This window comes from Mesoplodon mirus, assembly GCF_964341445.2.
Source record: "Mesoplodon mirus genome assembly, chromosome: 10".
Taxonomy (NCBI): domain Eukaryota; kingdom Metazoa; phylum Chordata; class Mammalia; order Artiodactyla; family Ziphiidae; genus Mesoplodon; species Mesoplodon mirus.
Window position 1 is genome coordinate 7,380,899 of NC_138986.1, and position 24,798 is coordinate 7,405,696.

At 37.9% G+C, this 24,798-nt stretch overlaps 1 protein-coding gene across 7 annotated transcripts in view; it reads right to left on the reverse strand.

The window, feature by feature from the left end:
• Positions 1–24,798, reverse strand: part of MAP3K4 (mitogen-activated protein kinase kinase kinase 4) — a 165,933-nt gene that overhangs the window by 43,090 nt on the left and 98,045 nt on the right. For all 7 annotated transcript variants that reach the window (XM_082633505.1, XM_082633503.1, XM_082633507.1 and 4 more), the window contains 2 exons: positions 17,966–19,329; positions 955–1,197 (listed from right to left, as the gene is read on the reverse strand). In XM_082633505.1, the coding sequence (XP_082489631.1) occupies positions 955–1,197; positions 17,966–19,329 (1,607 nt within the window). The remainder of the gene's footprint in view (positions 1–954; positions 1,198–17,965; positions 19,330–24,798) is intronic.

Genomic DNA, 24,798 nt, shown 5'->3' on the forward strand with positions numbered 1-24,798 from the left:
AACTTCCTAAATAACCGCTACAACATGGAGGACAAGTGAAAAGTGTGGCCCAAGTGGACAGTAGGACAGTAACTAGAACCAAGATGGTGAGAAGGAAGTAGTGCGAAGGTGGACGCAGAGCTCAGGCTGTGCTGGATGGGAACTGAAGCGACAACGGTGAGGCGCCGGACTCCACCTCCAGTTCCATGAGTCGCCCGGCTCCACACCTAACTTAACCAACAACGTCAAGTCCTATTTCGTACTTCTTGCACCGCCTGTCCTTCAACTTGCATTCATCCCCTCTGCCCATCCTGTCATTCAGAGCCAAGGAGCTCCTAGCCCTTCAAACCCCATGGGGACGGACAAGCACAGTCCACAAAAAACATAGTAACTGTTTTTCATCAAAATTTGAAATGGTTATTTTATATAGTGAAATTCAATACGGTAATATCATAAGGCATAAATATAAACGCTCTTCAGCACACACTCTGGTAGATACAACTGCGTCTAGCCATTTCTCTGTTACCCTTGGAGTAGCAAACTCACTACAAAATCCCACCCCAAATTAATAATAATTAAGAAAGCAGAAGTTGTCATTGTTGCTTAAACCATACAAGTGCCTAAGCAAGCAAAATGGCCAAACACATGCCACCCCTGCATACTGCAGGCATTTACCTGCTTACACAACAACAACAATAAAAATTTAAGAATTTAAACTCTCTCTTATGAATGAATTTTAAGTTTCCAGGCTTCAAAGACTGATGGCAATAGGATATAGAGGGTCATACCAGCAGCACACTTTTATAACCTTTTCGAATGAGGAAGTGGAAGACAGAGAGGTGGAATCATCATCTCATCTTTGAAGAATGCATGGAAAAAAGAACAATTAGGGGGAAACTCCTAAAAATAAAAGTGCTGAGCCTGTAGAAAAATGTCATAAATGCTCAATATTTTTAAACAGTCTTTGAAACAAACCTGCTTAATACTCAAGAGAGATGGTTCTCCAGCAGGTCTCTGCTCCAACCTTAACTTGAGACATTCATGTATGACATTCAGAAGGACTCGACAGAGGACGAGGAAGGCAGGTTCGAATGAGGGTAAATCCATGGCCTTCAGCTCATCCCAAGAGACAGCGCTGCATTTCTGCCCCAAGGAAGGTGGCGTCCTGGACAGCTGCACGTAATCAGAACCCCACATGGGATCCGGAAATTCAGAAAACTGTAACACAAATTCAACAAAGCTGAAAAGAGCATCCAGGAGAACTTCCCACAGTTGTAGTTATAAACTAGTATTCTCTATAGTTTGCTGACAAACCTATAAAAATCATAATTTTACAGGAAAAATAATCTTTAGAATAATTCACCATTATTAACTAAGACCTAAAAAGCTCTAGAAGTATTAGAAAACCATAACAAGAACTAAAATGAAATTGTTAATATCTTTATCAAAAAAGTATAGTAGGAAAAGAACCAAGTTCACCTTTTTCATCATTTTGTTTATCATACTTAAAATAATTGGAGCATTTAGTTTTAAGGCTATACACAGTATCATCTACAACTATCTCTAGACTGACAAAACCAGAGAATTATTAAATTTCAGAAAAGATTACAAAACCAGGTAGCCATTTGTGTAAAGATAAAAACTAGTGGGTTTAACCAAGTCTTTTGTCCATTTGTTCTCCTGAGCTATACCAAAGGAGGCTGAAAGAGAAAAATTCATAAAATTAACCTGGCTGGTCCCACTCAAATAGATGTTATTTGATGTTTTCTAGGAATCCTACTGTTGCTCACCCATTCATACAGTCATCCCCATCAAACTCCTTACACTTTTCCCCATAAAACAGAAGATTTGGGGATTTCTCAGTGTTCTTAAACCTCTGGCAACGTCATCCTGACCAATCATTCAAAGGCCCTGCCTTCTCCTTCTATTGAGAAAACTGAAGCCATCAAAAATTGAAAATCTCAACTTTTCTTCAATTTAAAACATCACCAACTTAGTTACAGTGCCTCCAAATGTCACTCATATCTGTGCTCCCTTGTCATTTAGTGAACACTTAACTGGTCTCCCCCACTCACATTCTTTTATGTTCAACACATATTTTTGCACTTAAATTAATACATACTTTAGTTTCCCATAACAGGCAAGAATTTCTAAAATAGCTGCATAATTTTAAAAATGATTACTTGTGATAAATGTGGTCAGGGTTAAGACATGTCTGTTTAAAAGCTTTAGGCAGTATAAATGCTTGTTTCTTCTGGTGTGGAGAATGACATCAGATGATAAAATATTTATTTAGAGCTCTACAAAATTCAGCAAGCTTTCTAGGATAGAATTCTAAAGAATTCTTTCGGCACTCTCTGTAGTTCCAGCCTGTTGACCCATCTGCTTCAGGCTACTGGGAAGGGACAATCCCTCCTTCTCAACAACTGCAAGACAGCACTGCCTGGAGAACCAGCAGCCAGGCAGGCCTACACAGCTGCTGAGGAGACACATTCCTGCTGGTGTTGCCTGGGGCGTCAATCCCCCAGACAAAGAGGAACAGACATTAAAAAACTCCTGAGCATGGCAGAGGGGACAGCAGTTTTAACTAGGGACACCAACGTGAAGAATCAGAAGAGCTGACCGTGACTGAATGTAGGACACAGGAGAGAACAACAAAAATACTCTAATGCAAGATCTCATTAAAGTCCTCTAGGAAAAAAAAAAGACCAAGACTTCTGGAATAAATTCCATAAAGGGAGTGAAAACTGAATGAATGCTGTCAAAGTCTGAATTAATAATTTAGAAATTAACTGCAGAAATGATCACTGTAACCCTGAGCAAAAGAAAAAGGAATAGAGATTTTGAGTGAAAAATAAGAGAAATGGAGGGCAGATCTAGGAGCTGTAACATAAGAATAACAGGAGTTCCAGAAAGAACAAAAGGAAGAGGTGCAGGAGAGCTTTTTGCACAGTCAAGGTATCACTAATACGTAAAGAAGAAGGAAAAAACCTCTTTGAATAGGGAAGAACCCAAAGTACAATTCATTTACCTTCTCTAAAAAACTACCTGAAGAAGAACAGGAGAGTCTGGTCAAATGAAAATTGGATCAGAATAAAGACCTCAAGATAGAAAAAGAAAAATGCCCAAGGAAATGAGAAGCCATGAATCTCGAAGAACGTATACAGGCAGATTTAACTCCATGATGATAACTTGGTTAAGGACTATAATTCCAGTTTTAGCAAAAGAAATACTAGAAACTGAAAAGAATAAAAAAGCATACTGTGAGGAAAAACCTGATCTTAAACTCCCAATTATTTTAATAAAACACAGGGAGAGAGGAAAGGGGTAATAAGGTGCAAGAATGGCCCATTTGTTATTCTTTCATTCCAGTGAGAAAGATGGTATTAAATGTAGGATAAAATCCCTGAACAATCCAATCAAACTGAAAAGACTCAATAATGTAGGGACATTAATAAAAACTCAATGTAGGGCTTCCCTGGTGGCGCAGTGGTTGAGAGTCCGCCTGCCGATGCGGGGGACACGGGTTCGTGTCCCACATGCCACGGAGCGGCTGGGCCTGTGAGCCATTGCCGCTGAGCCTGCGTGTCCGGAGCCTGTGCTCCGCAACGGGAGAGGCCACAACAGTGAGAGGCCCGTGTACCGCAAAAAAATAAAAATAAAAAATAAGGTGACCATAAAACAGTATGACTACATAAAAAGTTTTTAAATTCTTTCCAGTGAAAAGCATCATTAAGTTAAAAGACAGTTTGGAAGAAAATATTTACAGCCATAATAAAAAAATGAATAATACATAAAACATAAATAGTTCCAACAGATCAATAATTTAAAAAAACAGAAAATGAACAAAACAAATGAAAGAAAATTCAAAGAAACGTCAGCGGGCAATAAACATGACAACAACCTCAATGTCACTAAAAATGAGGGAAGTTAACGATAAAAATGAAATTATAGATTTCCCTGATTATGGCTGCAAAAATGGGGGAAAATGGGGTTTCTCCTACACTGTGGGGGAAATCACACATTAGTCCTACAACCTTTTTTTTTTTTTTAGAAGATGTTGGGGGTAGGAGTTTATTAATTTAATTTATTTATTTTTGCTGTGTTGCGTCTTCGTTTCTGTGCGAGGGCTTTCTCTAGTTGTGGCAAGCGGGGGCCACTCTTCATCGCGGTGCGCAGGCGCCTCTCACTATGGCGGCCTCTTGTTGCAGAGCACAGGCTCCAGATGCGCAGGCTCAGTAGTTGTGGCTCACGGGCCTAGTTGCTCCGCGGCATGTGGGATCTTCCCATACCAAGGCTCGAACCCGTGTCCCCTGCATTAGCAGGCAGATTCTCAACCACTGCGCCACCAGGGAAGCCCCAGTCCTACAACCTTTTTAGGGAGCAATCTGGCACTATCTAGGAAAGAGTTAAATGTGCTTACCCTATAACCTAACAATTCCATTTTAACTAACCATTCTTACAAGAAGAACAGACTATGTTCATAAAGGGGTATGTACAAGAATAATATTTGTGGTTTTATTTTTTATAACCATATAAGTGTCCATTCAGAGTGAAATGGTTATAATCATGGGGGAAGTGCAAATCAAAACCACAATGACATATCACCTCACACCTGTTAAAATGGTTATGCTCAAAAAAACAAGAAATAACAAGTGTTAAAGAAGACACAGAGAAAAAGGAACCCTTGTGCACTGTTGGTAGGAATGTAAACTGGTATTGCCACTGTGGAAAATAGTATGGCAGTTCCTTAAAAAATTTAAAATAGAGTTACCATATGATCTAGCAATCCCACTCCTGGTTATTTATCTGAAGGAAATGGTTATTTATCTGAAGGAAATGAAAACACTAACTCAAAAAGTTATGTACGGGCTTCCCTGGTGGCGCAGTGGTTGAGAGTCTGCCTGCCAATGCAGGGGACACGGGTTCGTGCCCAGTCTGGGAGGATCCCACATGCCGCGGAGCGGCTGGGCCCGTGAGCCATGGCCACTGGGCCTGCGCGGCCGGAGCCTGTGCTCCGTAATGGGAGAGGCCACAGCGGTGAGAGGCGTACCGCAAAAAAAAAAAAAAAAAAAAAAAGTTATGTGCACCCCCATGTTCACTGCAGCTCTATTTACAACAGCCAAGACATGGAAGCAACCTAAGTGTCCAATGAGGAATGAATGGATAAAGAAAATGTGGTATGTAAACACACACACACACACACACACACACACGAGTATTATTCAGCCATAAAAAAGAAGGAAATCTTGCCATTGTGACAACATGGATGGACCTGAAGGGCGTCATGCTAAGTGAAATAAGTCAGAAAGAGAAAGATAAATACTGTATGATCTCACTTATATATGAAATAAAAAATAAACAAAAAATGAACTCATAGATACAGAAAACAGATTGATGGTTGCCAGAGGCAGAGGGTAGAATAAAAAAAAAGAGTGAAATAGTTAAATAAGTGATGTTAACACTCATGTAATGGAATAGCATGTAGTTCTCAAGCAGAATTGAGGTACAGCGACACACACCAATACAGACAGATCCAAAGCAGAGAATATATGGGGGGAGGGGGGTACCCACCAGTCATGGAATAAATATAGCATTATCACATGGGGGGTTTTTGGAAAAAAAATTACCTGCATTATATACCAAAGATATATAGTTATATAAGCACAAAAAGGTTTAGAAGATACAAACCAAATGATTACTCTGAGCAGAGGTACAGGATAAACAGCAACTTTGTTTCCTTATATACTTCAAGAAATGAGTAAAACAAAAGAAAGCAAATTGTTTTATAAAATGAAGGATGAGATCAAAACAGTCTTTATGGTACCCTTCAGAAGTTAGTTTCTATACGTCTATACTGGGGGCCATGTCACCTACAGGGCCTGGTGGGGCTGTAAATGAGTGCGCAAGGGCGGGTGACGGGAAGAGAGTAAGACACCACGGGCACTGTGCAAAGCTGGAGCGAGCACACCAGATGCTACCACGTGGGGATGGGGCCCACTGTGAACAGACCTCCCAGTATCTCAAGGAAAACAAGAATCAGGCTTTTCATGTGAAATCTTCTATTTTTTTAAATGCTAGCTGCTCAGTCAAGAAATACTGAAAGCACTGTGTGGGACAAAATATAACTTGGGGAGGCAGTATACTGTAATGATGAAGAGCAGGCTTTACAGCGAGCTCTGGTTTCACATCCTGGCCCTGCCACTTACTGGATGTGCGACCCTGACCAAGTTACCTGACCAACCCCACTCCATATATGAGTATTCAAGACCAGCTACTAGTCTTGTTGTTGCTGTCCTCATGGGATCCAGTTCCCCACTGCAAGCTGAAGAGTTCTGCTCTACCTTTCATCTTTTTCATCTTACATCAAGTTTGATTCAGCTGGCTCACTGCAGTCAAAAATAATACAGTACAACTTCCTATTTTGCCTCGCCTAAGTATGCTTCCTTTAAGAAAACAAAAAACCTACAGGCACATGAGGAAGCATGTGCTTGTTATCTTGCCACTTATTCAATTAAAAAGTTCATGTATGTTGTTGGGAATGTAAACTGGTACAGCTACCATGGAAAACAGCATGGAGGTTTCTCAAAAAACTAAAAATAGAACCACCATATGACCCAGCAATATATATTGTATATATATATACAATATATCTGAAACAAAAACAAAAACACTAATTCGAAAGATACATGCACCCCAATGTTCATAGCAGCACTATTTACAACTGCCAAGATATGGAAGCAACCATTAACAGGTGAATGGATAAAAAAGATGTGGTATATATATATATATACAATGGAATACTATCCAGCCACCAAAAAAGTGAAATTTTGCCATTTGCAGCAACATGGATGGACTTGGAAGGTATTATGCTAAGTGAAATAAGTCAGACAGAGAAAGACAAATACTGTATGATATCACTTATATAAGAATCTAAAAAATACAACAAATAGTGGATATAACAAAAAAGCAGACTCACAGATATAGAGAACAAACCATGTAGTGGCTACCGGTGGGGAGAATGGAGGGGGGAAGGACAACATGGCAGAAGGGGATGAAGAGATATAAACTACTATGTATCAAATACATAAGCTACAAGGATATACTGTACAACACAGGGAATATAGTCAATATTGTATAATAACTATAAATGGAGTGTAACCTTTAAAAATTGTGAATCACTATACTGTACATGTGTAACAAATAATATTATACATCAGCTATACTTCAATAAAAAATAATTCCCTCTACATACTGTAAAAGATAAATAATAAATAAAAATGAGTGAGGGCAGCTTTTAAAAAAAAGTTTATGTAACTTTACTAATGAAATCAGACAGGTGATCATTGAAGCAAGTAAAAATTAACTTCGGGGGGCTTCCCTGGTGGTGCAGTGGTTGAGAATCTGCCTGCTAATGCAGGGGACACAGGTTTCAAGCCCTGGTCTGGGAGGATCCCACATGCCACGGAGCAACTGAGCCCGTGAGCCACAACTACTGAGCCTGCGCATCTAGAGCCTGCGCTCCACAACAAGAGAGGCCACGATAGCGAGAGGCCCGTGCACCGCGATGAGGAGTGGCCCCCGCTTGCCACAACTAGAGAAAGCCCTCGCACAGCAATGAAGACCCAGCACAGCAAAAATAAATTAATTAATTAATAAACTCCTACCCCCAACATCTTCTTAAAAAAAAAAAAAAAAGAAAGACTTCAAAAAAAAATTAACTTCGACAACTGTATTAATGAACACTGACCCTGAAGAGGTGGGTAGGGGAGTACTGTGGCCTACTTAAGGTGTTTCCAATGGGCTGACTCTCAACTGCGCTGGTGCTGGCCTGGGTTCATATAAAGCACGCTGGAGGTTAAAAATGTCCGTACTTATGTCCTACCTTGAGAGATTCTGACCTGCCCTATACCCAAGAAGGGCAAAGGTATGTGTATCTTTAAAAGCTCCCTGAGTAATTCCGATGTGCAGCCAGGTTTGGAAACCATTCGCATAAAGTCTGGGATCCCCAAGTACTGGGTCTGAATCCCTCCAACAATCTATAGCTTCTGTGATTTGGGGCAAGTTATCTACTCTCCTTATCTGTAAAATATCGAAATAACAACAATGCCACTTCATTTGGTTGTTGTATCTAGCACATGGTAAGACAATAAATGATAGCTGTTATTATCTATCTATCTATCTGTATATATATATATATATCTCCTAGTTTCTACATGCTTTACCAATTCTGAACATAAAAGACAACCTCTTCAAGGTTTCTTGTGCTTATGGGAAAAAATAGCATAATTATTGTTAGATCCAAAGACAAACAATACTTCATTGGCCATTAAACTTATAATAATTACATGATCATTCTTAATTCAAAAAAAGTATTTAATAAAGTAAGCAAAAATCTTCCTAGAATTTGGAGTAATATGCATGGTAATATGTAGTCAAAATCAGACAGTTAATTTTTTTGTATATTACATAAAATATAATTTTTCATTTTATCTTTCCCTTCCTCTAAAGATATATAAATTTCATAAGGTAAAGCAAAACGGGAGGAGCATAAAGTAACCATATCACTATCTATGGCTCAGATATTTTATGGGTATTTAACATTTTAAATGCACAAAACCCAAAGAACTAACAACACAAAAAGTGACCTTTATAGTATATAAATTTTAAAATATCAACTAGGACCCCAGGAGACCCCAGGACAGAATGTAGACTGAGATAAATGAACCTAAACTATATGACAAACGCATGTTACAACCTCACTGTAGAGGGTGAAGGAAAAGGTGCTGGCCTAACTAACTGTGGAAACCTGTGTTCTGCCTACATACTCTAAGGCCAAAGACAAAAAGAACTCTACTGAACAATTCAACACTGTACTCTAGTTGGTAAATTTAGTCCTCACAGGGGTACTGGTTAGCAATTCTGAAACTACTTTACATGTCAATTAGGGTTGCACAAATATATAAATACACTGTGGCAGTGGGAGCCAGGTTTCTCAGTGCAAGAGAAATAAGTTACCATCAAGGGTAAGATGAAACCTGTGGTGCTGGATTAGCGCCAGAGACCTCAGTATGAACTCACGTTTATTTTTAACAGATAGGTAGAAAGACAGATATAGAAGTAACTACAGGTCTGTGTGTGTACAGGGGTTAGAAGACATACCTGTATCTTCTAACTCTATCACTGAGAAGGCCTAGAACCAATTGACACCCCAAGGGTAATGAACACATTCCGTGCCCAGATCTCCATTCCCCAAAACGATTCTCCAATAAAAGGACCCAGAACTCCTTAGAGAAACGGCTGATTTCAGGATTGGAACAGGGAAAATACAAGAGGATGCCAAAAAGTAAGAAACTGCTCAAAAAGCAAAACCACACACACACACACAGGATGGGAGCATATCACAAGGATACAGAAGTCACCTGAACGAGCTCCAATGGCTAAAGCAGGAACAATTTGAGCAACAATAAAAAATAACAATAGCATTGGACTACAACCCAAAATAAACAATAAACATCTATGAGTCCATGCTGAGATAAATAAGCGATTGAATAGAAAAATGGGAAAGAAGAGGCAAACCTTCTTTACAGAAGAATTCCAAGTAATATATGCAGATACTCCCCACTCCCGGAGGTGGAGATTAATTCCCATCTCCTTGAATGTGACTCACTTCTGAAGAACAGAGTGTGGACTAGTCACTTGTGGAAGAACCTGGCAGACACCACGTTAACCAAGTGATCAAGGTTAACATCAGCAGTGAAAATATAAAGCCATGAGGGTGCTTTAACTCTGTGATTCTCGTAACCAAGGCCAGTATTCCAGTCTGATCATGAGAAAACATCAGACAAATCCAAATTCAGGAACATTCTACAAGCCATCCAGGTCATGAAAAATAAGGAAAAACAGAAACTATCACAGATCAGAGGAGGCTAGGAAGACACGTCGATCCTGGAACAGAAAAGGGACATTAGTAGAAAAACAGAAACCCAAATAACATCTACGGTTTAGTTAACAGCATTTTGTACCAATGTTAGTGTATTAATTTTGACAAATGTATCAGAGTCGAGTAAGATGTCAATATTAGAGGAAGCTGGATGAAGAGCATATGAAAACGCTGTACTATCTTTGCAAGTTCCCTAAAAAATATAAAATTATTCATGATTACAAGTGTACTAAAAAAAAAAAGAATGCAATTGCATGGAGGTAGTTTTGACATGAAGGATAAATCTTTTATATACGTTTACGTGGTTTCTTGTTTTAATCTTTAACCTAAAATTGAACTGTAACTAACATAACTAAACCCACAGCTACAGTAACTGTTGGGAAGGACACCTAGGAACTACTGGACTGAGATGATTCTTACTAATTTTTAAGGAAGGTTGGGAAAGGTACTCTACAAGTAGTATCTGATGGAGAAGGAGTAGAAATCGGAGTCTAGAAAATCTCTATCATAGAGGGACGCCAGCACATATTATGATGAAATGGCTATCAGACACATTCATTCCTAAGACCTGAGATCAACCATGCCTAGATTAGAGGAATGTATATTATAGCCAAGTGGGAGAAATAAGTAGGAACAACAAGATCCCGGGATGCTCTACATATCAAGGAAATAAGAAAACCAGGAAATAAATGAGTAAGCATGAGAAAGAACCAGGACCTTCTCTGGGTCCAAAAACAAAGAGGGAAAAAAGAAAAAAAAAAAAAAAGCAAAACACGCTTTCTCTCATTTTTCACTCTTACATTATGTTGTCCTTGCTGCCACGGATAAAATTTTGACTGGCCTTGTTAGTTCAGTTGCTTAGATTTTCCTAAGTTTTATTTGATGGCCTGAGATTCACTTACAGCAGTTTCTCTAGATAATTATTTTCGAGATCAAAACAACTGTCTTAAAAAGTGAACTTCAGAAACCAACCCATTTGTTATTCAGAGACTGCGTATGTAATTAGAAACATGTCCTGGGACTTCCTTGGTGGCTCACTAGGTAAGAATCTCAAGAAAAATCTCAAATAAACAATCCAACCTTACGCCTAAAGGAACTAGAGAAAGAAGAACAAACAAAACCCAAAGTTAGTAGAAGGAAAGAAATCAAAGATCAGAGCAGAAATAAATGAAATAGAAACAAAGAAAACAATAGCAAAGATCAATAAAACTAAAAGCTGGTTCTTTGAGAAGATAAACAAAATGGATAAACCTTTAGCCAGACTCATCAAGAAAAAAGAGGGAGAGGACTCAAATCAATAAAATTAGAAATGAAAAAGGAGAAGTTACAATGGACACTGCAGAAATACAAAGCATCCTAAGAGACTACTACAAGCAACTCTATGCCAATAAAATGGACAACCTGGAAAAAATGGACAAATTCTTAGAAAGGTATAACCTTCCAAGACTGAAGCAGGAAGAAATAGAAAATATGAACAGACCAATCAAAAGTAATGAAACTGAAAAAGTAATGAAATTGAAACTGTGATTAAAAATCTTCCAACAAACAAAAGCCCAGGACCAGACAGCTTCACAGGTGAATTCTATCAAACATTTAGAGAAGAGCTAACACCCATCCTTCTCAAACTCTTCCAAAAAAATGCAGAGGAAGGAACACGCCCAAACTCATTCTACGAAGCCACCATCACCCTGATACCCAAACCAGACAAAGATACTACAAAAAAAGAAAATTACAGACGAATATCACTCATGAATATAGATGCAAAAATCCTCAACAAAATACTAGCAAACAGAATCCAACAACACAATAAAAGGATCATACGCCATGATCAAGTGGGATTTATCCCAGGGATGCAAGGATTCTTCAATATATGTGAATCATCAATGTGATACACCATATTAACAAACTGAAGAATAAAAACCATATGATCATCTCAACAGATGCAGAAAAAGCTTCTGACAAAATTCAACACCCATTTATGATAAAAAACTCTTCAGAAAGTGGGCATAGAGGGAACCTACCTCAACATAATAAAGGACATATATGACAAACCCACAGCAAACATCATTCTCTCAATGGTGAAGAACTAAAAGCATTTCCTCTAAGATCAGGAACAAGGATGCCCACTCTTGCCACTATTATTCAACATAGTTTTGGAACTCCTACCCACGGCTATCAGAGAAGAGAAAGAAATAAAAGGAATACAAATTGGAAAAGAAGTAAAACTGTCACTGTTTGCAGATGACATGATACTACGCATAGAGAATCCTAAAGATGCCACCAGAAAACTACTAGAGCTAATCAATGAATTTGGTAAAGTTGCAGGATACAAAATTAACGCACAGAAATCTCTTGCATTCCTATACACTGACAACAAAAGATCAGAAAGAGAAATTAAGGAAACAAACCACTGCAACAAAAAGAATAAAATACCTAGGAATAAACCTACCTAAAGAGGTAAAAGACCTGTACTCAGAAAACTATAAGACACTGATGAAAGAAATCAAAGATGACACAAATAGAGAGATATACCATATTCTTGGATTGGAAGAATCAATATTGTGAAAATGACTGTACTACCCAAAGCAATCTACAGATTCAGTGCAATCCCTATCAAATTACCAATGGCATTTTTTACAGAACTAGAACAAAAAGTCTTAAAATTTGTATGGAGACACAAAAGACCCCAAATAGCCAAAGCAATCTTGAGAGAAAAAAATGGAGCTGGAGGAATCATACTCCCTGACTTCACACTATACTACAAAGCTACAGTAATCAACACAGTATGGTACTGGCACAAAAACAGAAATACAGATCAATGGAACAGGGTAGAAAGCCCAGAGATAAACCCATGCACCTATGGTCAACTAAACTATAACAAAGGAGGTAAGGATATACAATGGAGAAAAGACAGTCTCTTCAATAAGTGGTGCTGGGAAAACTGGACAGCTACATGTAAAAGAATGAAATTAGAATACTCCCTAACACCATACACAAAAATAAACTCAAAATGGATTAAAGACCTAAATGTAAAACCAGACACTATAAAACTCTTAGAGGAAAACACAGGAAGAACACTCTTTGACATAAATCACAGCAAGATCTTTTTTGACCCACCTCCTACAGTAATGGAAATAAAAACAAAAATAAACAAGTGGGACCTAATGAAACTTAAAAGCTTTTGCACAGCAAAGGAAACTATAAACAAGATGAAAAGACAAACCTGAGAATGGGAGAAAATATTTGCAAACGAGTCAATGGACAAAGGATTAATCTCCAAAATCTATAAACAGCTCATGCAGCTCAATATAAAAGAGACAAAAAACCCATTTGAAAAATGGGCAGAAGACCTAAATAGACATTTCTCCAAAGAAGACATACAGATGGCCAAGAAGCACATGAAAAGCTACTCAACATCACTAATTATTAGAGAAATGCAAATCAAAACTACAGTGAGGTATCACCTCACACCAGTTAGAATGGGCATCATCAGAAAATCTACAAACAACAAATGCTGGAGAGGGTGTGGAGAAAAGGGAACCCTCTTGCACTGTTGGTGGGAATGTACATTGATACAGCCACTATGGAGGACAGCATGGAGGTTCCTTAAAAAACTAAAAATAGAATTACCCTATGACCCAGCAATCCCACTACTGGGCATATACCCAGAGAAAACCATAATTCAAAAAGACACATGCACCCCAATGTTCACTGCAGCACTATATACAATAGCCAGGTCATGGAAGCAACCTAAATGCCCAGTGACAGACAAATGGATAAAGAAGATGTGGCACATATATACAATGTAATATTACTCAGCCATAAAAAGGAATGAAACTGGGTCATTTGCAGAGACGTGGATGGACCTACAGACTGTCATACAGAGTGAAGTAAGCCAGAAAGAGAAAAACAAATATCGTATGTTAACACATATATGTGGAATCTAGAAAAATGGTACAGATGAACTGGTCTGCAAGGCAGAAATAGAGACACAGATGTAGAGAACAAACATATGGACACTCGTGGGGAAAGCAGTGGGTGGGGGCGTATGAACTGGGAGATTGGGATTGACATTATACACTAGTATGCATAAAATAGATAACTAATAAACCTGCTGTATAAAAAAAAATTAAATTAGAAAATAATCCACCTGCCAATACAGGGGACACAGGTTCAATCCTTGGTCCAGGAAGATCCCACATGCCGCGGAGCAACTAAGGCCGTGCGCCACAACTACTGAGCCTGCGCTCTAGAGCCTGTGAGCCACAGCTACTGAGCCCGTGTGCTGTAACTACTGAAGACAGTGTGCTCTGCTGCCTGCATGCCAGAACTACTGAGCCTGCATGCTCCAACTACGGAAGCCTGCGCACCTAGAGCTCATGCTCCACAACAAGAGAAGCCACCGCAATGAGAAGCCTGCGCACCGCAACGAAGAGTAGTCCCCGCTCACCACAACTAGAGAAAGCCCGCGCGCAGCAATGAAGACCCAATGCAGCCAAAAAAAAAAAAAAGAAACATGTCCTGAGAAAATGAATTTACAGAAGCTAGGGAGCTATAACGTTATCTAATTTTTAACAAAGTATTAAGGCCTGTTTATGGTATTCATATTATTAAAACAATTTGCAAACAGATTTTTTTTAGTATCACTAGTTGCATTTTTAAATTTAAAGATATTGAAATATAATAATAATTTTTAGAGGAAAACTGTTTTATAAAGCATGTTTACAAGCCAAGGAGAATTAAATATTAGATATGTTATTTATGAACACAAGTTGTAAGTAACTTAATCATAAGAAATAAAAATATAGTCATAGATAAGAACAATCAAATATCATGAGTATAATTCTTCTTTTCTACAAAATCCTTCAACTATCTTCATTAGTATTATCACATAAGCCATAAAAACTGTGCAAAACAGAAGATATGTATTGGGCACAATCTACAGTACCAGCTGGTCAAGATGTTTCTAACAATTAAGAATGAAAATTGTCCTCAAACCTAAAAGGTTTTCCACTGCTTAAAATGTATGCCCTTAAAAATGTATGATTATTTGGGGGCTTCCCTGGTGGCGCAGTGGTTGGGAGTCCGCCTGCTAATGCAGGGGACACGGGTTCGAGCCCTGGTCTGGGAGGATCCCACATGCCGCGGAGCAACTAGGCCCGTGAGCCACAGCTGCTGAGCCTGCGCGTCTGGAGCCTGTGCTCTGCAACGAGACAGGCCGCAATAGTGAGAGGCCCGCGCACCGAGATGAAGAGTGGCCCCCACTTGCCACAACTAGAGAAAGCCCTCGCACAGAAACGAAGACCCAACACAGCAAAAATAAATAAGTTAATTAATTTTTTTTAAAAAATCATCTCACTGCCAAAATTAAAAAAAAAAGTATGATTATTTGGCAGAGATTAAAAAGTAAAATACATTTAAAAAATAAAAATATAGACTTGTCTAGCCCCTACTGACTTACAGTTAGCTTCAAGGGAGGAAAAAAAAGTATAACAACACTTCTTTAAAAAAATAGTTCATATTTGACTTCTATAGCATTTTACTATTTATACAAGTATTTTTTCAAGCCTCACAACAACCCTGTGAAGTAGGTAGGGAAGTATTATTATACCCATTTTACAGATGTGAAGACTTACGGTCAGAAAGATTAAATCACTGACATTAAGATATGTGGTGAGAAAGAGCAGCATCAAGGAATGGAATCCAGTTATTTGACTTCAAAATTGTGGCTCTTTCCCAGACATACTTAGTAAAAAGACTAAAACAAAACAAACCCAGAAGGGGAGTGTACATATATTCATTTACATTTGTATACATACACTTCACCTTATAGAAATTATGTCTCTGAAATAGGAATAAAAATAAAGTCTTACTTTCCCATTGAGTTAATTATAATTTTGGAGCCTTATCTTTTATTAGTTTGGATTAATCTCCAATAAAGAAGAATTTTCACTCTTGGTTTCTCTTTCATTATTTTACAAACACAACATTTTATAAACCAAAATTTAAAACAAGAGGGGCTTCTGTACTGCAATTTTTTGGAAAAGTACACAATCTCAAATAATTCTAATAAACATGTTTAATTCACACACTTTGAATGTGTATGTATTTCTTTTTTTTCTATAACAAGGATAACTTTCTCATTCAGTTAAATCTCAACGGGTCCAACCAAAGGCATACAACTTTGATAGGAATTCAAAGCTATGGGCTACCTCATTATCTTTTTTCAGCAAGGGTTCTGATAGAAAATGCAGTGCGCTCATTCTCGATCTCTTTCTTGTTCCAACACATCTAATGGATGCAAAGCTCAGCAGCAGTGATTCAGTGCCACAGAGGGTCGGTCCTCAGGGGAGAGGAAGACAGTCTGGGAGAGTGAGCGTAACGCAGTTTTAAGAAGCCCTGACTCGTCTTCCTGAGCCCTCACCATGAGCCCCCATCTCCTAGGAGAACCAGTGAATCAAAGATGAGGTAATAGTGCCAGGACGTTTTCACCGCTATTACTTCACAAACAGTCCTTCATAATAACAAGTAATCAACCCCGTCCTGTCCATAGGTGTCCTTGTTAGAACCTAACCACTCTCCAGCCAAAAACCTAAACTAAAGTAAGCTATTCACCATCTGAAGCGTATGCCAAATCTTCACTACATATCTAGTTCTGCTCTACTGACTTTGAAACTTGCACTATAATAAATTCTTATTATAAAATAGTTATTCATGGACTAAGAGGGAAAAACATCATTTGCCCTAATAAAAAGATGTACATAAAAAATCATTCACGGAGTCAAAATACTGCTCAAAGAAAATTCATTTTTGAGATTTCTAATCAAAATAATACTCAAAGTAAACTAACCTCTTAACAGCTACAAAGTATTGATTCATTCTGCAAACATCCTGCTATACGATGTGAATACCTGACCCCTTCTCCTAAGGGTTCATAATCTGGCCATCAGATTAAAACTTCAAATACTGCAATTTGGGTTCTTTTCCGATGTTTCCCATCTTAAGGAATACCTTCAGTTTTATCATCTGACTCCAAGCAAGCCAGATTGTGTAATAAACCAAAGTTTAAAAAAAGTAAAAGTATATACATATGTATGTATTTAGCTATTAAAATTTAGAATCACAGCCTTACTCAGGTAATTAGGGATCTCAAAGATCTGGGTGCTTTTGCTCTTAGCCAGATGAACATGCAAACTCACCACAACAGAAAAATCGCTTATACTCTCTCACTCTCAAGAACAATATCCACAGTATGCCCCTTTCTAGTTTTACCACCCTTAATGGTAAAGAATTTCTGAGATATAAAGCCATTAAAACCAAGTCTGTACTATTTTCAAATCAACTCCTCTACTAGACATATTCCTCTCACAAAAATCTTCTCATATCAAAACATGTCTTTGATAATAATACTTCCCTTAAACTTCCAGCAACTACACTAAACACTGTAACCTTACCAAATAGTGTATACTTTTCCCCTTTGATCATTCTTGGCCTTCTCTGTAATTCTTCTCTCTTTAAAATCCAGTGACCAAAACTGGACATGCAACTCAAAAGGAAGTAAGCTATTGCAAAGAATAGAGAAAGAACTATATCCATGACCTTGGATGCCATACTCACTTAAAAATATTTTAGCATCATGTTGACTTTTTACTGACTCATATTCAGCTTGTGGTCACCCATGATTATGGCTTTCTTCCCTCTTTATTTATACCTAGCCTGTCCTTCTCCATCCTATATTTAATCGTTGGATTTTTTTCCCTCCACACACTTAATTCACTCAGTTTCATACAGTTTTCACAGATCCACTTTCCCTTTTATCACAATGCTTTATAGAGATGTTTAAATCTGCAAGTTATAATAACTACCATTTATGCCTTAAAAATATCAAGATGATGAACACAACTTTGTAAATCCACTATACTTCAATTAAAAAAAAATCAAGACCATGAAAGTACATATGACATACAACACAACATACATTGTAATTTACAAGTAATAGTGGAACTAAGGACCAGATCACACTACTGCCTACTGGACACCTACCTCCACCGGACGGTCACTCTTGACCAGTGCTATACGTGCCCTTTGCAAGGAACCATCCATCAGCTTGTGAAGTCTCAAAATTAACTTTCTTAACCCCATCTGCTTCAGTGCTTTGTCTACAAATGGTCTATAAATAGAAGTCAGACAATGTCTACTAAAGCCTGCTTCTGTGCTGCAGTCTGGTGTTCCCCAGCCAACAGACTCGTCCTCAGATTCAAGCCTCTCGAGCTTCTTAGTTACGCAATCTGGTGACTGGATGTTGAAACTGCTGTCAATGGGCTGCCTGGCTTCTGGTACCCTTGGATCGGAGATTTGTTCTTCTCCGCTCTCATCCGTACTGCTTTCCAACTCTTTCAGTTCTCCTTCTGTGTCATCACCCTCATCTTCGGGCTCATTGCCTTTGGATGATCGTGGGGAAGGGATTTCAAACACTGGCCAGCCAATGTCTGATAAATTCTTGATGCCCAAAACAGTGCCCATAATCCTTAATTTCTGATTTAAGTCTTTTGTGATGTTTAACCACAAACAGAGTGCCTGCACCCTGTCCTGGAAGTCTTTTGCAGCGTATTTTTCATAGTCCTTTTGAAGAGCCTGCAACGATGGATAAAGTGCCTCTATGTACTCCAGCAGCTCCATTATCCGTTTGACCTGCTCAAATGACACCCTCTGGCGCTGGAGATGCTCATGATACGTTGAGTAACCCACAACCTTTGTCCCATGAGGGGCTCTGCACTGCCCTTCTACCAAAGTACCATTAACACTAGCTCCATTTCTAACAAAGGCAAAGCTCCCATAATTAACTTTGAAAGTAAGGATTTCATTGATAATATCTGGGATGGCTTGACGGGCTGTATATAAAAAGAGGTCCTGGTCGTTAATGGTCCGTCCTGCATGCCAGGCTTGTAGCTCTAACCAGATCAGTTCATTAGATCGGTTAAACCAGAAAGCAGACGTATTTTCCTGTCCTCTTTGCTCCCTGTCCTTCTTCTTTGAGACTGAGGTAAGCTTTAGTAGAAGTCGTAGAGTTTCAAAAAATTTTAAGCGATCTGCTGGACAGTCAGTCCTAGAAGTCTGGCGTGCAGTTCTGGCTATCGGCATGGGCACAGACACCGGAAGCTTAGCATTGCTGCAGCCAAGACTGAGGTAAGGCTTATTGAGATCCACATCTGGAATTGATTTTTTGGGCAAAGACCCACCCACCGGGTCCAACATGAACGAGCACTGCACGTTCTTCTTATGATCCGGCTCCGTTGTTCTAAGAGCTGCTCGGACCTTTTTCTCCTGCTTATAGCTGTATTCTTCCACATTCTCCACAGTTTTTCCAGTGTCTTTATGTGGAGGTTGGTTTGGTGCATTCATTTTTTCTATTAAAAAAATAAGCAGAACATTATGTTACTCTAAAATATAAAGTTATTCTCAATATTTCAATGACTGATATTCACATGTACTTATATTTTCAGACTGTTATTAAAGAAAATAATCATATCATATGCTGAAAATTAAGAGAATACACACACACACACAACATTTCTCTCTGAATCTTTACAAAGGTTTTACCCATTTTCCCTGTTACATAATACTTGCTATATTCTCTAATATTCTCCATTACTAACTTAAAACCACCTGCTTACCTCTCTACTACAAATTGCAGTCATCCAGCTAGTCAAATCTTCACAAGTCATCACCTTAAACTTAAGAAGGGAAAAACAGTATGGCAGATCTGACAGAAACCTGATTTAGAGAACACATCCAATTCCTGCCTTTGCCATGAACTGAAGTATCAACTTAGAGCAAATCAGTTAAGTTTTCTGGGTTACTTTTCTCATTCGTAAAATCAAGTAGATTGAGGAAAGACCACTTAAGGCACTTTAAGATTATTCTCATAAAACACTGAAAGACAGATAAGCAAAAATGTTTACCTTAATTTATTCTATTCCTTGATTTCTTCTTTGCCACAAACAGGTGAACAGTAACATTTTAAATTCAACATTAAGAAAACTGAAGACATATAGCCTAATTTAGTATAATTTGCCTAGTTTATTATGCTGGCACATAAAGTCATTCAAAATTAACGCAAAGGAAGTAAACATCACACTTTCCCTTCACGTAACTGTAAAAGGTTCTATTAACTTAATGCCCAAGCTCTGAGATGAACACACATCTTCCTTCCTGTTTGGCATTTCTGACACTAGGAACCACCGTACCTCACTGAAACCCCTTCAGTCTCTTGCCTTCTACACACAGCACTCTCAGGGTTCTCTTCTACCTTTTGAGTCCCTCCTCTTCAAATTCTCTCCTGGGAACTTGGCTCACTCCATTAAAAAGTTAATGCTTCTCAAAGCCCCTCTCCTAGGTCTCTTCTGTCTCACCTTCCCTTTCCCTGGGTGACCTCCTTCACACTCACGTCATACACTGATGATGCCCAAGCCTATAGCACTGTCCCCATGTCCCCTCTACACTCAAGGTACACTGTCTCATTGAATCTAGGACACGCATTTTGTATTTTAACTTCTCTGAAATTAGAATATGTTTTATAATTATGGTGATATAAATAACTTTTAGGAATATATTCACTAATATATTTCATTTTCCTTTATATATATGCACAATAGTAATAAATGGTTTTAAAAAATCTATTATCTAAATATCAAGAAGTATAAAAGAGTTCTTTAAATAAAAATTTAAAATTCTAAGTGTAAGAACACACTGTGTCATCAATTATAAGCATTTTTTTCTTAGTATATAATATTATAGTATGCCTTTAGATTTGATGAAATAGAGTGTATTTATACGGTTACAGACTAACATACCCAAAATCAATTCACCAAAGAAAATTTGTTTAAAACCAATGTATTTCCAAATCAATTTAAATTAAATTAGTTTTAAAATAAGGATTTTAAAACAAGTATTTCCATGAGCACTTCCAACCTGATTTACATTATATTCAATTTCTTTTATGATCCATCAAAAAGGATTTTACTGTCTGTAAGGATTTGTGTTATATTTTACTATAAAACTATTATTACTATTACCTTTTAAATTAGCAATACGTTTTAAACAATAGAACTTTTATCTGTAGTTTTAATCTACTTTACTTCTAAATGTCTTAAAACATTTTACACAGTCCATTCAGGAAATTTCTTCACTCAGAATGGCTATCATCAGAAACAAGACAAATAACAAGTGTTGGCAAGGAGGTGGAGAAAAAGGAATCCTCATACACTGCTGGTGGGAATGTAAATTGGTACAGCCACTATAGAAGGTTTCTCAAAGAACTAAAAATAGAACTACCATTTGACCCAATAATTCCACTCCTGGATATACATATCCAAAAAAAACCCCAAAACACTAATTCAAAATGATACATGCACCCCGATATTCACAGCAGCATTATTTACAATTGCCGAGATACAGAATCAACCTCACTGTCCATCAACAGATAAATGGATAAAGAAGATGTAAAGAGTGTGTGTGTGTGTGTGTGTATACATACATATCAATACATACAATGGAATACTACTCAGCCATAAAAAATGAAATTTCACCATTTGCAGTAACATGGATAGAGCTGGAGGGTATTACGCTAAGTGAAATAAGTCAGACAGAGAAAGACAAATACTGTGTGATATCACTTACATGTGGAATCTAAAAAATACAACAGGGCTTCCCTGGTGGCACAGTGGTTGGGAGTCCGCCTGCAGATGCAGGGGACACGGGTTCGTGCCCCGGTCCAGGAGGATCCCACATGCCGCGGAGTGGCTGGGCCCGTGAGTCATGGCCGCTGAGCCTGCGCGTCCGGAGCCTGTGCTCCGCAACGTGAGAGGCCACAGCGGTGAGAGGCCCGCGTACCGCAAAAAAAAAAAAAAAAAAAAAAACTAGTGAATATAACAAAAAAGAAGCAGACTCACAGATATAGAGAACTAATGGTTACCAGTGGGGAGAAGGAAGCGGGGAGGGACAAGATAGGGTTAGGGGATGAGATACAAATTACGACGTATAAAATAAATAAGCTACAACAATATACTATACAACACAGGGAATATAGCCAATATTTTACAATAACTATAAATGAAATGTAACCTTTAAAAATTGTGAATCACTACATCATACATCTGAAACTTATTGTACATAAATTATACCGCAATAAAATTTTTTAAAAATTTTTTAAAAAGTCGAATTTTTTAAAAAAGAAATTTCTTCACAGTTTTATTGTTTCTAGCTACAAATACTTATCAGTCCTCATTTATAAAAAATGTGTCCAGGCCAGCCCTTTGCCTCCTCTTTGCTGTTTTGTTTAACTGTGTTCTTTACACTTTTATTAATATAGCACACATATATCACTAATTTCTACTTAGTAAAGCAATGGTTATTTGAAAGCAAAGCTAACAAGTACTTCCAAATTTAACTCCATTATATTTTATGTTTCAAGATATCAAATCATACTATACTTTCTTACTATGAAACACAAAATGATACATACATGGTATCAGGGAGTAAGATTGGAGATAAAGATAATGAGTTTGTTTTGTAATATATTGAATTGGAGGTGCCTATGGGACATTCATGTAGAGATGTCTGTGGGTAACTAATATATGAGTCTTGAGCTCAGGAGAGAAATCCAGAGGTATCAATTTGGAAATTATCAATATATACAGATGTTGTTTAATACCAGGAGAGTACACAAGAATATCCAAGAAACGTGTGCAGAAGAGAGGCAATGCAGGCCTAGGAAAGAATGCTATATTAACTAATACGTGCATCCACATGGTTTTGAGTCAGAGAAATCAAAAACTTATGTAACAAAAAAACTCTTCTGTTAGCTTAGGGTTTAGGATTCTAAGAAGACTTTACAAAATGAATGTAGGGTAGCATTAGTGACCAAGGCCAAAGAACGTCTGCATATAATTTATAACTTAAAAGTAAGTGAACAGTGGAAAAGTATTACTTTCCTTATATAAATTATAAATGTTCTTCTAACCCATGATTTAAAGGTCCTAAGGGAAACAAAGGGTGAACTGAGAGTAGCTGGGATGACCTGAACAACACAGAAGACAGAGCTATGAACGTTAAGTCCAAATCTATGCTAAATTTACCACACAGCTAATAGTCAAAGCATGAAAATATCAAGAGATGAAGCTTCTGAGCCTTGATCTTTATTCCAACAATTAAAAGGTCTTAAGGGGGGAAATGCCACAATCCCATTTTTCTGTATAAACCGAATCGAATTTTAGCAAGCTTAGAAACCTAATTTTTGTAGATTATACACAAATATTGTGAAGCCTATCTTACAGCACAAAAAATGGTATATTACACAATTTTCTGAAATTCTGTATTCAAAATTTTGGTCCAGTCTTTGGACCTACACTGTGTGTAAAGGAAAGCAAATGGGGAAAGGAGGAAGACGGGACAAAGAAGTTATTTTTTTTTTCCAAAACAAAAAACCAAGTTGTTTTTTTTTTTTAAAAAAAACACACAAATGGAAATAGGTACATCATTAAAATGACATAATTTAAATTTAAAATGGACTTAAGCCCCAGTCTAGCTACTGTGCAAAAAGAAAATACCAATCTTTGTTTGTTTAGTTTGCTGTTAATACTAAATGCCTCTGCAATGAACAGAAAGTCAAGCACAGAGTTTCTGTAAAGGAGAACGGATCAAAAGTATATAGAATGTTTTATATAAGTTCGAATTACAGTACTACAAAACTAGTTCATAATGACTTAAGACTAATGAACATCTGAGCTCCCAAGTGGCTATAAATGAAGTGGTATGACTTTGTAGTACTGTTAAAACAAACCTTCCAATAAGTTAGTTTCCTTTGGCCAATCACCAATAACTCCTGCCAAATCAGAGAAACATGAAAGGAAAAGAACAAAAAAATGTATAATGAAACTGAACGCAAACAAATGACAAGCAATATGGTTCACTTGTTTAAACAGATATAAGACAGTCAACTGAATTCCCCACAATTCACACCTAGAAACAGCTCTTTAGAGTATGTATAAAATGTATTTTTTATCAAGTCCTCACAATTCTTACATTCTTCCATACATGTATGTCAAATTCAAAACACTGGCCCTCCTCGATCTCTCAAATGAGAAAGCAGAAACGGGTATCTGCGCTTTAAGTGTGAGATGATCTTTAGAGCAGTGATGTGCCAGGCTATCAATGTCAACAACCTGAAGGGACTTAGAGATCTTCTAATTCAAGGTTCTCAAACTTTAGTAAACATTAAGAATCACTCAGGTTCTTGCTACAATGCAGATTCCTGGGCCCACTCCCAGTGTCTCAGATTCAACCTGGCTAGAATGACACCACATTTGGGAAAACACTGCTCTATTCAAACACTGCTTTACCCATTTATGAGGTAAGGGCTTACAGAAATTGTCATCATCTTTACAACACTGTGATGGAGATTCCCGCAGAACATGGATGGCCAGACAGATGAGACATGTCGGGACAGGGATCCTAACCCATGTTTGTGCCATCAACCACCTTTACGCCTGTCAAGCTGCTCACAGGGCAGGGCTGTCTGACTAAGGAAAGGTTAAGATGCTGAGTGCCATAAAAGACAGATTACAGTGGGCAAACTGATATGTGGAAGCTTTAAATAAGACCAGGTACTTGACGGAATGCCTTGAAGAATGGATTCATCTTAAATAAGGGTAGCAAGGAAGGCAAGAGAATATTTTAAGCCATAGAATAAACATACAAAAAGACACAAAAGCAGAAAAGAAGAGAGCCTGGCTGGAATAGTGAGTCTACATGTAGATGGGTAGACTGGAAATATAAATTAGAACCTTGAAAGTCAGGCTGAGTTTGGATTAAAGAAC